This window comes from Rattus norvegicus, chromosome 1, assembly GCF_036323735.1.
Source record: "Rattus norvegicus strain BN/NHsdMcwi chromosome 1, GRCr8, whole genome shotgun sequence".
Lineage (NCBI taxonomy): Eukaryota > Metazoa > Chordata > Mammalia > Rodentia > Muridae > Rattus > Rattus norvegicus.
This window is the reverse complement of record NC_086019.1, coordinates 64,025,490-64,039,477: the sequence shown is the minus strand read 5'-3', so window position 1 is coordinate 64,039,477 and position 13,988 is coordinate 64,025,490. Positions and strand designations below refer to the sequence as shown.

General features: G+C 46.2%; 1 protein-coding gene across 2 annotated transcripts in view; it reads right to left on the bottom strand.

The window, feature by feature from the left end:
• Positions 1-13,988, bottom strand: part of Smoc2 (SPARC related modular calcium binding 2) — a 129,326-nt gene that overhangs the window by 25,475 nt on the left and 89,863 nt on the right. For both annotated transcript variants that reach the window (XM_006227958.4, NM_001106215.2), the window contains exons 8-9: positions 9,468-9,654; positions 2,546-2,628 (exon numbers count right to left, since the gene is read on the bottom strand). In XM_006227958.4, coding sequence (XP_006228020.1) covers positions 2,546-2,628; positions 9,468-9,654 — 270 coding nt within the window. The remainder of the gene's footprint in view (positions 1-2,545; positions 2,629-9,467; positions 9,655-13,988) is intronic.

Sequence of the window (13,988 nt, the reverse complement as noted above, 5' to 3'; positions counted from 1 at the left end):
TATTTTTAGATCTTTTAAAAATTACGTTTAATTATGTTTGTGTGTGGCTACTCACACGGATGCAGGGACATCAGATGGCCTTGGAGCTGGAATAATGGTGTGGAGCACAGATGTGAGTGCTAGGAACTGAAGCCCGGTCCTCAGCAAGAGCAGTACCTGTTACTGACCACTGATCTAACTCCCTAGCCACTCCACATGAGGTGCTTTTTCATTAGGAGCAAAACAAGGAGAGTTGCTGAAGGGGAGAAGAAGGCTCTGTGACTATTTTATGTTCCTGCTAACCCGGATTTTACTTTCCTCATAGCCACCATAAACCAACCTGACTGAAGTCCCTGACCTGAGAGAACTTCGAGGAACCACCGCTCTCCACATACAGCCTGATGCTAGACTCCAAAGACAAAGTCATCGCTCGCTCTCATCTGGCACGAGCTGCAAAACAGGCAGGGACAGCAAGCAGCCTTCCCAACTTGACCTGGGGGTTGAAGGCTGCTGAGCTGGAGGAACGCAACACAGAACGGAAAGCATCTTCACAGAGGAAAACTCACCCCTCAGCCTATGTCACATGGGCTTCACCTACCAGCTGGCTGCTGGGCTATTGTGGAAATAAGTTTCTCCCTCTCACAAAGGAGAGCTTGCATCCTGGAGTTCATTTATGACTTCTCTCCTAAGAAGGTTAATAACTTCCAACTAATGAGAGCTATGAAGTGGGCGTGAGTAGCACTTGCCCAAACATAGCTGACCTCTCCAGGGTCAGGACAGAGGAATGGTAAGGCTCTGTGGTCCTACCCCCTTGTGCCAGCAAAGTGCAGTGGCTGCCTTGACTCGACATAGGACCTCTTCTATGTGCTGAGTGTTGGCTGCTCTGAGTAACTTCTCCTGACCTTCAGACAGGTCAATGATATCATGTCATGCTCTCCATAGCGATGGCCACTCGTTCTCACCAAATTACTTACGGCCCCAGACTTTGAATCAAGAACAGTAGCCACCTAACATACGAAATCCCACCATGAAAGAAGCAAAGGGAAGCTTCACTGGACAGTAATGTGTGGTGTTCTCAGAGCGGGAGAGCCACAGTGCTTAGAAGTCATAGGACATTGTATTAATAATCCTAAATCTTGGGTTCTTCAAGGCAGGCATTGTGAGCAGAGGACATGTGGAATTATAGATGATAAGGCCAAGTCAAATGTTGCAAGCATGTTGTTTTTAAGGAACCAGATCGCCCACTGATACAAAAATCCTGATTTCAGTTAACATGCTGGCAGAGGCTATAATCTAATACATGTGAGGAAGAAGCAAGAGAATCAGACATTCAGGGCTATCCTCAGCTGCGTGGGAATTGAAAGCCAGCCGAGCCTACATAAGTAATGGCCTCAAAAGGAAATTTGATTTAGATACCTGGGGGAAAGTACTCTCTAGGCCAGAAAACCTCTGAACCAGCTGAGAGGTCTCTAAGACCATAGCATCCATATGTAAAGGTCCGAGGCAGGGTGTCTATGCCAGATTCACCCTGAACCTCATCCTCTCTGTCTCAATCCCTGACCCAGGAAGCAGGAAGCAAGACTATATCCACGGACAGGAATGGTGTCCTTAAGATGAGGTCACTGGCAGGTTCCTGAACCTATGGGTGGACAGGGAATGCAAACCAGCCTTGGTCGAGATCATCAGAGCAGGAGGTGGGCCACTGCTATCCATGCTGGGAGAAGCGGCTCCTCTGCAGTGAGCATGCTCAGACGGTGCCATTGGTCCATAAGGAAATGTGGGTGTGCATCCTCCTCTTCATGGTTATAAAGGAGGACTTTCTCCTGACCAGAGGGGACCAGGCCAACCTTGCCAGTTACAGAGTAGGCTGTCAGAGCCTGGAGACTCTGATGGGGGCATTTGTGGTCTGCAGACACTCAAAGGAAAAACAACCAGAGAGAACAAAGCAGAGAGCTTCTTCCACGCAAGGTACTTATGGAATCAAGTTTGCCTGTGACGTCGATGTAACTGAGGCCCCTGTTCCTCAGTCATGGACAGACACTTGTATGCCTTTTGAGAAAGCAAACACCCAAGAAGCATCTTCCAACAGAGAAAACTCTGATGCATGGTAAGTCTAAATCTACTCTCTGTTTAATCTCAAACAGTCCTTGAAGCTAAGTTCACTTGGTATACAGATGGACTTGCATTTATTAAAGACAACAGCCAGCTTCAAATGCCAGTTCAACAAAGAGTCTGTCAAGGTGCCCATTCCCCAGTGAGTGAAGCCTTGCAGAAACTCCCAGGAGGGTTATTTGGGGGGAGGGGGAACTCACATTAGGAACAATTTCCCCCTCTTCCTTTACATGTCTGGTTATGTACCAGTGGCCCTTTCCGCATTGCCAAATTGGAGTTAGCTCTGAGATCAGTGTGTGTCTTACCTGTCTCTTACATGGGTTCCCATGTCTGCTGGGATTCAGCTTCATGTAGAAGCTACAAGGCACAGGGTCCATCAGGCTTCCCCATCTCACATTACATGAGGTCCCGAGTGGTCACCAAGCTGCCTGACCCCTGTGGATGCTGTACTCACCCTGCAGTGGCCTGTTCTTGTACAGGTCCCGGGCCTTCGCTGGGTGAGCTCGGGCTGTGTTATCACATTTGGGCTGCTCATACCTAGGAGGAAGGTGATAAGACAGAAGAGTGGGGTTGAGAGCCTGAGTTGGAGTTGTCTTCAGTTTGTCACATCTAACAAGCTATCATCTATCTATCTATCTATCTATCTATCTATCTATCTATCTATCTATCTATCTATCTACCTATCTATCTATCATCTATCTATCTATCATCTATCTATCTATCATCTAATCATCTATCTATCTATCATATATCTATCTATCTATCTATCTATCTTCTATCTATATTTAGAATGTTTCATAAGCTCTACCATTGTTTCATAGCCCTGTGATTTAATTCCTCGGTGGCTTGACCAAACATTCCTAGATCAACTTATTTCCACAGTCATCAGACAAAGAGGACTTGCAGCTCAACACACATGGTCAGGCTCGCCCCTTTGATCTGGTTAAGAGAGTCTTGCCTGGTGGTTTCTAAACACCCACACCCTGCCCTCCATCTTCTACTTTGTGTCTTTATGAAAAGCAAGTGTTCTGCTCTGTTGTCTCTTGGGGTGTTTTCAAATGTGTGGGAGGGAGGACCATGGGCATGAATGGCGCAAGGGTTTGCCACTTGGCTCCTTCAGAAAGGAGCCAAGGTCTCAGGAAGAACTTGGACGCCGCAGTTATGTCATTGAAAGGCTAACTACTTTTCAGTCCAACTCATGGAGCTACAGAAATTTGGCCAAATGTTTAAAGAGAAAATAAAAAGAAAGAAGAAAAGAAGGAGGGAGGGAGCATGCTGTGGGTTTTACCGGGTGTTAGTAGCAGGTCTCAGAAGGCCTGCCCAGGCCTTCTGCCTGGAGGTACTTGCTGCCTGGATGTTTCTGGTCCAAGCCCAGATGTACCTCTGATGCTGTTCAACGGCTCCTTGAAACTGCTCTAGCTCCAGGCCTGTGTGAGTGCTGAGGTGAAGTTGAGTCCTGTACCAGAGACTACTGACTTTCTCCCTCTGTACTTTCTCTCACAGTGAAGTCAAGGAATGGTTGCCTCTGCAAGGACAAGGTGTGTGGGACAGAAGAGCCCATCCCAGTGAGGTGGGGTCTCATCCTCCCTTGGGTATCTATAACAACCTATCTTGCTGACTTATACCATCTAATGGAAGGTATGACCCATGATCTAGTCTTTCCTCCCAGCTACCAGCAGATGCCAGCCTTCAACACTGACTGAGTCTGTTTCCCACAATTGTAACCCTCTTTGTCCAAGTCTCATTCATTGATTCTACCATGGAGATTCCTTCCTAGGGACTTGGGTGCTGCATATGTATTAGGAGATGGACAGGAGGTGATTCTTCATGGAGCACTGAATAGACTAGTGGAGCACGAGTTAGGAAAGGAGAAAGCTAGGTTGGGGATAATAGGAGTATGTATGAATAGAATGGTCTAGGGCTGCAAACTTTCAGTCAGGAAATGGTAAGATTCTACAGGACATTTCTCCTCGCTCCCTGGCTACTTCCCTTTCCACTCACAGGAAGGGTTGTAAGAGCACACTTCTTCAGCTTCAATTTTCGTCACTGATTTCTTTTCCTACCATAGAAAATAAGAGAAAATGAAATTTCTCAACATGAGACACTCCTTAAACTCTTCTGAAACTGGGCATGGGGGTATGCCTGTAGTCCCCAAACTCAGGAAGTAGAGATAGGACAGGAAATCTAGGCAGGGATGTCAGGGTTAAGCATAAAAACTCTTGCCACAGAAATCCAACAGCCCAAATTCAACCCCCAAAATCCTCTGCAGGAAGAAAAATCTGACTCCAGAAAGCTAACTTGTCTTCTGAGCTCCATATGCATGAAGTGACATGTATGTGTCCAGACTCTCCTCTCCTCTCCTCTCCTCCCCTCTCCTCTCCTCTCCTCTCCCCTCCTCTTCCCTGTCGTCGTCGTCGTCGTCGTCGTCTTCTTCTTCTTCTTCTTCTTCTTCTTCTTCTTCTTCTTCTTCTTCTTCTTCTTCTTCTTCTTCTTCTTCTTCTTTTCTCTCTCTCTCTCTCTCTCTCTCTCTCTCACACACACACACACACACACACACACTAAATTTTTTAAAAAGAATTCAAGGTACTTTGGCTATAGAGTGGGTTTCAGGCTAGCCTTGGTTGAATGGGAACTTATCTCACAAAACCAAAGACAATATGTTGGGCTGTGATATAATGGTGATGGTCATGGCGATGATGTTGATGATGATGATGATGATGATGATGATGAGGAGGAGGAGGAGGAGGAGGAGGATGATGATGATGATAAACGACTTATGACACAGCTTTGACACTAGAGAAATCAACACCCTCCTTCTACAAACTCTACATCTTTGAAAACATTGTTTCCAAAGTTAGAGTCCCCAATGCACCCTCGCCATGCTACCACATCCTTCCCAAAGCCACTAGACTATATTCTTTAAGAACACAGAGCTCAGTGCCAGACAGCATGCACCATCCAGAACCATAGGGCAGAGGCAGTGCGGTGGAGGGGCCCCTACTCAGGTGACTTCTGAGGCCCAGGACCACGTCTTCAGACAGGAGCAAAATTCATCTGAAGACAATAGAGAATGCACTCAGCTGCCTGGGGGGTCATTAACCACTATCAATGAGTGATGCTAAAGTTAGATAAAATAAATGCCTGGGTAGCAGAGCTTCACTCCAGTTTCCAGGTACTGCCTGGGGGCTAAGGGTAAGGTGTCATCTATGCTACAGTGACCTACAGAGAGGTGAGCATGTGTCTCTGCTCCTAACTGATGGTGTAGAACCCCAAACCAGCAGTCCCATGATATTTGAGCCATGGCCTGTCCTACAGTGTCAGAAAGCTGAGCTTTATTTCCAGTGTTCGTGTGGTCCACACGGTCCGAGAGCCAGGCCGTCCGCAGGCCATTCCAATTCATTGAGTCTTCAGTGGTGCTGAAATCTGAAGAGCACATTTAAGTAACTGTGTCTTGCACATTTGAGAGAGCGTGGAGAAAGGCTTGCCCGCACAGAAACCATAACCTGGAGCGGAACTTGTGGGAATTTGGCTGCAAAAGCCTTTGTTCTCTCAACAGCGCTTACTTCACAAAAGAAGAAGAAAAAAAGAACATTGCCTGGCCGTGGCTGCCCATCAGATACCAGGCTTGCCGCCATGGAGAAGTGCAATTTCACGCCCACATGGCCACATGCACTCGGCCACTGTGCAGAGCACTGGGGTCAGAGTGGAGGCTGTCTCGAGGCAAATGGTGCCAGACTGCAGCACCAGACAGGTGGACAAATCCTGAGCCAGCCCTCACAAAGGTGAAAGGGAAGTCTGTTCCGGCACTAATGGAGTAGCTGGCTGTCAGCCCACATGAGGAATCCAATAGCCTTCTCCAAGCCCCTGCTACTACTGGACAGCAGCCAAGTAGAAATCTGCCACTCCTCCAGCTTCGGTACCACCAGGTCTGGCAGCAGGGCCCTGCAGGTGTGCCCTAACTTCGTGCAAGACTGTAGGAAATATGGTCAGAATGTCAGTCTTGACCCATAGGGGCAGGGGAACCTGCAAAGTCTACCATCCCAACCTCCTGTCTGATCCGGAGGGAAGATCAACTTTGCAAGGATGAACAGCACAGGGTGTGTGATTTTTTGACTCACGTCCACAACTGAAGCACCTTATTCCTGTGTGGCACATGAGGACAGAGAGATGGCTTATAAATGGCTAAGTGTCTGACACTTGCAGCTTCCAGTTTCCAAGGTCAAGGATTCCTCCCGGGGAAGTATGAGAGAAGATGGGGAAAGCTAGCACTGAGCTCTATCTAGGGCAAGTGCAAACCCGGGCTTCCCTGGTAGCCTGAGCCACGCTTGCCTTGCTCAGTGTTGTGCGAAAGCTGCCAGGTGACGCTCTGCCTTCTGGTCAAAGTGTTCTGGGCATCACTGTGTGGCCCTCACGCCCTGCTCTCCGAGGGACTCCTACTGTTTAGCTACAGTGTTACCATCTCGGAGGCCACACCCAGCTACTCGTTACTCTAGCCCTAAGTCCCTATTCTTGCTCAATGCCCTCCAGATTAATCACCAACCAAAACATTTCCTCATGCAGGCTTAGCCATGGACCCATTCTGTCACCACCACCCCCTTCCTTCAAGAAGCCCTGGTGTTCGTCCTCTGCATTCACCAAGTCCACATTCTACGATACTATGCCTGGAACACTGAAGCCATTAAAATCATTCCGGTGTTTACTGACAGGAAATGGAAGGAAGAGAAGCCAGGACATGTTCTCACCACTACTGAGAAAGTGTGACAGCATCAGCCAGCTCTGCTCATCAGGGCGGCTGTCAGAGGTCTGATCCTAGACCTGAGTCTGGAAAATCTGCTCTCTGCATTGCTTCCCCTGAAAGGCTGACCGTCCTGCATCCCTCACGCCACCTCTGCCCCATAGTTTCATCTTTCCGCTGCCTAGAAAGGCTGGTCAAGAAGGGACTAGATGGGACCCTACCTGCCCCTGCCTACCTCTGAACGGCTCTCCACCTTGGTGTCACCTATTATAGGACTGTCAGATGCTACAGGTGATATCGTCTCTTTTCCTCAGAAAACAGAGTTTATTAGACTGGAATATGTCCCTGCCCTAGTGCTCAATGAAGGAACCTTAGTAAATGGGTCCTTTCTCTGGCCAGGCTAGTGTCAGCCCAGGGATGAAACTGAAATTGAGCATGTCCATCAGTTCTGAGGGAAGGGTACTCTTACTGTCAAAAAGAGAAACTGCCTTGGAGCTGGAGAGATAATTCAGCAGCTAAGAGCACCAGCTGCTCTTCCAGAGGATATGGGTTCAATTCCCAGCAGCCACACAGATCACAACTATCTATAACTTCATTCCCAAAAGATCTAAATCCTCTTCCGGCTTTTGTTTAGTGGATGGAAGAAAGTGTGATACAGAGGAAGTCGGCCATAGGAGCAGCCCTCTCAGTTTGGTTCAGCCCTTTCCTGAACCTTGGGGAGGACAGTTCTCCATTAGGTAAACATGGGAGCAGGAGTCTGAGGTTGTCTTGTTTGGCCTGATACCCAGGAAAAGTCTCCACAGAGAAATGAGAGTGCCTGGCTTTCTACTCAGCTGCAATCTAAACTGTTCTCGGGTTCTTTGGGAATATCTCACCCTTTCAGAACCTTCTGGAGGAGTGCTGGGTTTGACTGGGTAAGGATGTTCCTTAGCCAACTCAGAACACATCTGCCAGGGCTGCTTCTCCTCTATGATAGCAGTGTAAATGGAGCCAAGCTTGGAGCTGTCAAGAGCCAACTGGTACCCCTGAGTGATGCATGGTGAGGGAGCCAGAGGCTTAAGTATGTAGGAAGCTCACCCCTGAAGAAGAGTGCTAAGAAAAAAGTACACCCTGTCTACCTACACACAGGACAGTGGATTACCACAGAAAAACCCAGGAACAGTAGAGGCTCCAGCTCAGTCATTCATGCAGCGTGTGCTAACTTCCAAACCTAAGGCTGCCCATGGTCCAGCTTCATCTCAGGATCTTGGGTCAATGGAAATACACCGTCCTCCAGTGTCTTGAGGACAGGATGTGTTAACTACTAGAATCAGCTGTGATGTCTTAGCATTGTTACAATACACAAACCAGGGTGCCAAGCAACATGGCCTCAGTCAGGGGCTAGAACGTGGCTGAGAAGGACTGGACGTGGTCCTGATGAAGCCATTGCCGTCTGAGCAATTGTGCTTTGCTTCTGTCCTTGAGCTCTCTGTTGACCAGTGCTTCGTGCTGAATGCTGGGTGTAATACTTGAATAATTGGGGAGATAATTTAGGGAACATTTCAATGCTCACCCAGGCACCTGAGGTGAAATTAGAAAGCAAAGCTAGCAACTCTGTCAGAAAAGATGTTTGCGTATTTCTAAGTCTGGGGGGAAATTCAAAGTCATAAGGTGGGGTTGGGGATTTAGCTCAGGGGTAGAGCGCTTGCCTAGCAAGCTCAAGGCCCTGGGTTCGGTCCTCAGCTCCGAAAAAAAAAAAAACCAAAAAACTACAAAGTCATAAGGTTTTGTCAAATAGCTATTGATAGGTGTCCAACCAGCACATGCACCTACTCAAGAACACAATCTGACCTTCATCATGTGTACCAGCTCTTTCTGGGATTCCAGGAGAACATAACTGTTAGTTCAAACTGGCAGAAAACATAGACAAACCATGAATAACATTGATTACTCTTGCCTTACATGTTCTCTCTCCCTCTCTCCCTCTCTCCCTCCCTCTCTCCCTCCCTCCATTCCTCCCTTTCTCCCTCTCTTCCTCCTTCTCCCTCCCTCCCTCCCTTCCTCACCCTCTCTCTTTCAGATATACAATGATGTTTTGCCTGCATAAATGTCTGTATGAGGGTGCCAGATCCCCTCACACAACTGTTACAGACAGTTGTAAGCTGTCATGTGGGTGCTGGGAATCGAACCCACGACCTCTCTCTGGGAGATCAGTCAGTGATCTTCATCGCTGAGCCATCACAACAGCCCTCACACATTCTTCTCTTTAAATGGTAATTTCTAGATACAAACACTTACATTCTATAGAAAGCTATTTGAAACATTTGGCTTCCTTGGCTTCTTAAATATTTAACCTTTCAGGTCAAAGCCAGCAGCAAGAGGGGGTCCAAATGTTCTTTCTTAGAGTTGACCCCTTCTCTGCTTCATACTTCATGGCCCATGACTGCTAACAATACGCTTTCCCTCCCATGGTCAGAACAACTCTTCTTAAGCAGTAGAAGCACAGAGGACAGAGTTCTTGTGTGACAGTCACACTGAGACTGTGACAGTGAATTTAAGAAGAGCTAAGCCCATTGTAAAAAGAACCTTGAGGGTGGGTTGCACTTTGCTGGCTCTATAACCCAACCATCTCTCCTCCAGCTCCCAAGGGAATGCAATTTACCTTGTGGAGGTCCCGGGAATGGGCCGCCCAGTGTCTACCAGCACACACCAGCAGTATCCAGTGGATGGGTGGCATTGCACTGGCTTGTAGAGGCCGCCGTGTGCACACTCAGGGATCACTACATTGTCATTCTTGGGTTGCTTGGCTTCCTCAAGAGCCGACTGGTGCTCCTGATCACAGGAGGATGCTGCAGAGGTAGGAAGAAACAGGTACTGAGCAGACATATGGAGCCAGCACTGGAGTCCAGTGACCAGTCACAGCTAAAGGATTCTGTGTGCTGACCCAGCACTACAGTGACAACCAGGCCTATGAACAGACAGGTGAGCCCCTCCTACCTCCTCAGCCACATGTTGGGAGATTGGGACGTTTATGCAACAGGACAAGAAAATGTTATTCTTTTCAGGTGCCCATGCTGTGTGTCCCTTGGCCCACAATCCCTGAGAAACACTTGTGATCGGCAAATACTGCTTTCCCTACACAGAGAATGCAGTTCAGTGCACAAGGGTCATGTCTTCTCAGGCTAGAGCCTCGGTTTCTCCTTTGTCTTTAACCACCACTAGTTTATATCCAAGGGACATCTGCCAAAAGATAAACACGTACACACACACACACACACACACACACACACACACACACACACACACACACCTCTACCTCTTTCCTTATAGTCTAAACTTGGCCTAACTTATATATACATATGTATATATGTGTATATATATTTATATATGTATATGTATATATCCCTAGATTGGCTACATATAGTCTCACTCAGACAGAAAACAGCAAGGAAAGGCTCCAGTCAAGCCAAGTATACCACACACAAGGAAAAAACCTCTACAACTTCGCAAGTAAGAAGCAATGGCTGAAGCTTTGTCTGAAGGCACTGCCCACAGTCACAAGAGGCTCATGAGCACTGTGATGTCAGGGGAAGATACCAGGAAGCTGATAGGGAGGGATTTGTACCTCCATGCTGCCCTAGCTGCAGGCAGCGGGTATGGTACAAAGGGCGGAGTCTGGCCCAGGTGATGCTCTAAAGATCAGGAGATTGCAGATGCAAACTGGAGTCTAACTGTTTCATAAATGTCGGCTGTCACTTTCCTTATTGCTCCAGTGCTGAAAGTGGAAGAACACTTGGCATTCACTACATGTGCCTTAGTGTCTCTAATGCCAATAAATAATAGTTAGAAAGCCGCATGGATATCAGCTTGCTTGGTGATTCTGAGGACAATACGGTACGTGTTTCTGTGATCTATCTGTGAACTGAGTACATTATCAAGTGTGGTTTCTATATTTCTAAAAGCCATATCATTGTGTGTATTAACTGTAACCAATGTCGCTTCCTGATGCTTCCCCTATGTTGCTATTCATGGCTACTGAATGAGGAAGAAGAAGGCTAAACTAAACATCTGTCCAGACAGACATCATAGAGGATAAAAACAATGTGTGGGAATTGTTCAACTCTCAGGTTTAAAAAGCAAAAGAGAAATTAAGAAACTGGGCTTTGACTGACATTCTATAATTTCCTATATAACCTGTACTTTCTGTGTATATTCTATAGGCAACTAACATATGCAGACATGCAAATGAAATATACCTCAGATTGCTGGATACTTGACAAAGCTTTTCCCTGACTCTCACCAGAAGGCTGGCATGAACAGAAAGCAGCAATCACTGGCCTTTCTCCCCAAATCTGTTATAGCTGTTGATAGCCGTTCAGGGACACCAAGCAACACAAGGATTCGGGCAACTCTGAAGACAGTTGACACTTCTCTGTGCAACTGTTTGGCCCACCATCAGTCCGAGAGTAAGTAGAACAGACTGTGGGGGCAGCAACCGAGCTGCATGAGGCATCTCCACAGGGCAGCCCTCCTCACGTTACCTAAGGCCTGGTTGGCACCTCTTCAAAATCTTCTTAGGCCATAGAATGTGCAGTGTGATTATCTGGCCACAAAATATGTTTGGTGCTCCATTCCAAGGACATATCGTATCTATGGGAACGGGAATGGAAATTTTTTGAAATGTCCCTATGAGACATTTATGTCATATCTGAAAGCTCCTCATAAGCAAAATGAAATTGATCGAATTAAAGGAAACTCTAAAGTTTGCTGCACACGTTGTAAAATATCAAAGCCATTCTGCATTGGCAGAAGAAATCCTGTTTGTATGAGCGTCAGGGTAGGGAAGATGTCTGGCTCAGCCTTGACAATCTGGTTGCATTTGGGAATTCAAGGCTACTGGAAAGATGGGATCATGCGCTCTTACAGGATAAGCCACAGTGAAGGCAGAGGGCATTTTAATAAGTGTGAAGGCGAAGCAAGAAGGCAATTCACACCATAGTCACATCCCCTCCCTACCTCCTCCCAGGCCCCATCCACTGCAGAGATCTGCACAGGCTGCTCAGAGTTCCTGGGACACAGAAAGCTCACTGTAAAGTCAACACAATGCTAAAGGTAACACTCATCATGTTCACATTAATCCACAGCTAATTAGTCCTGGGAGGGTCTGTTTCCTATCCCCTTCTATCTTGTTATTTATTTCTAAGTTGAGTCTGAAGAAGAAATTGAGTAGAGCTGATTCTCAAAGTGAAAAAGCTGATTTTCACATTATTACTTAACACTATTAATTCTCCCAAAAATTTAACTCAGCACAAAAGGAGGAAGAAAAGCTTGAAGGAAGAAGTGTAATCCAAGTTTGGATTTACCTGGCTGTGAGACTTCCTGCTCCTAGCATAAAGGGTAGTTGTGTGTGTCTGTGTGTGTGTCTGTGTGTGTCTGTGTGTGTGTGTGTGTATCTGAGTATTTGTGTGTGTGTGCCTGTGTATCTCTGTGTGTGCACTTACATGTGCATGTGTACTTGTGTTAGAGTATATCTGTGTTTGTGCATGTGCCTGCATGTAAATGTGTATGTTTCTGCATGTGTGCCTATGTGTGTTTGTGTGTATATGAATGTGCATGTGTGCCTATGTGTGTGCGTGAGTGTGCACATATGTCTCCAAACCACACATCATAACCGTCACCTCTAAGGTGGTGAAACAGGATCTTTGGCGTGAATGGTCATAGGGGAGAGCCCAGAGCTGGTTAGAGGGGACCCACCTTCGTCTTCCAGCATGTGAAGACACCTCTCAAGAAGGTGCCATCCACAGACAAGAACATAGGTCTCCAGAAGCCATATGTGCCTGTACCTTGAAGTTGGATTTCTGGACTCCCCAAACTGTTGAAAATAGCCTTGGGTTATTTCTAACAGACTTCTTTCATGAAGCTTTGCTATATCAGCTGGAGCAGACCAAGACCAGACTTCCCTCAGCACCTCATGAAAGGAGCAGCCACTGGAACCACATGTGTGTCTTCAGAAAGAGGGCTTACTGACTCCCAAAACTGGACAGGATGGTTAGAACATCACAGGCCACACTCAAGAACCCTGTCAGAAGTCATCAGGGCATTGTACCCCAAGACCGGGCCCACGCAGCTGCTCTAGGGCAGTCAGTATTCTGACAAGGATGAGGCGACTTGTTTTTACTAAGCTGAATAACTTCATTAAGTAACTTCATTACTTAAATGGCAAAACTTAGAAAACTGGAAATGTGAAAAGATAGGCCTGGGAGGAAGGACATGTTCTTTAAATGTCCACAGTTGACATCATGCAGAAATGGCCTTCCTTTAGCATTCTGTGAGAGGTCCAGGGCAAGGCAACAGAGTCAAAAGGAAAAAGTAATAAAGACTGTAATGAAAGAAACAAAAATGTCTTTAAACACATATAACACTATTGTATATATAAAATATCCCAAGGAAAAAAATTGCCAGTGAATGTACAAAATTATTTACATATTTTATATACTATGAATAAATGACTACAAGAATAAAGACAATTAAATGTCATTTGTCATAACAACAAAACTAAAATACTTACAAATAAATCCATAATGAGTGGTATAAGATATTTTAAAATGCCAGTACTGAAAACAAAACTGAATCAATAGAGAGATAGAGAATATAGGTGGATAGCAAGACATTATAAACATTAACATTTATAACATCACAAAGTCAAGTTCTCTAAAGGAATTAGTGGATATAACATATTTCATATCAAACTCCAGATTTCAGTAGAAAATAACATGTGGACTCCAAAATGAACATGGAAATCTAAAGACTTAAATAGCATCTGAAGCATTGCTCCAAAGTTCTGGGTCTAATAGTACCATGTTTGAAAAGGAGATATTAAACCAATAACCCAGACAGTGGGATACGACAGCTAGGAGGAGGAGTGGAGAAGAAGGCTGTCCACCGGAACTGGTACTGACACGGGACCAGAGCTAGTCACAGGGAAGTATAACATTCCCCAAGAAATGACAGAAGGTCAGAAGGACTGCATGCCAATGAAAGAAAATAGAGCCACTCTGCTGGAGAGATGTGAATATCAAACCTGTAAGCAGGCATTAGGGGTGTCCCGCCATGTCTTTGGGAAAGACTAACCACAGAAGAAAAACTGGGCAAATTAGACTTCATTAAAATTTAAACAATCACC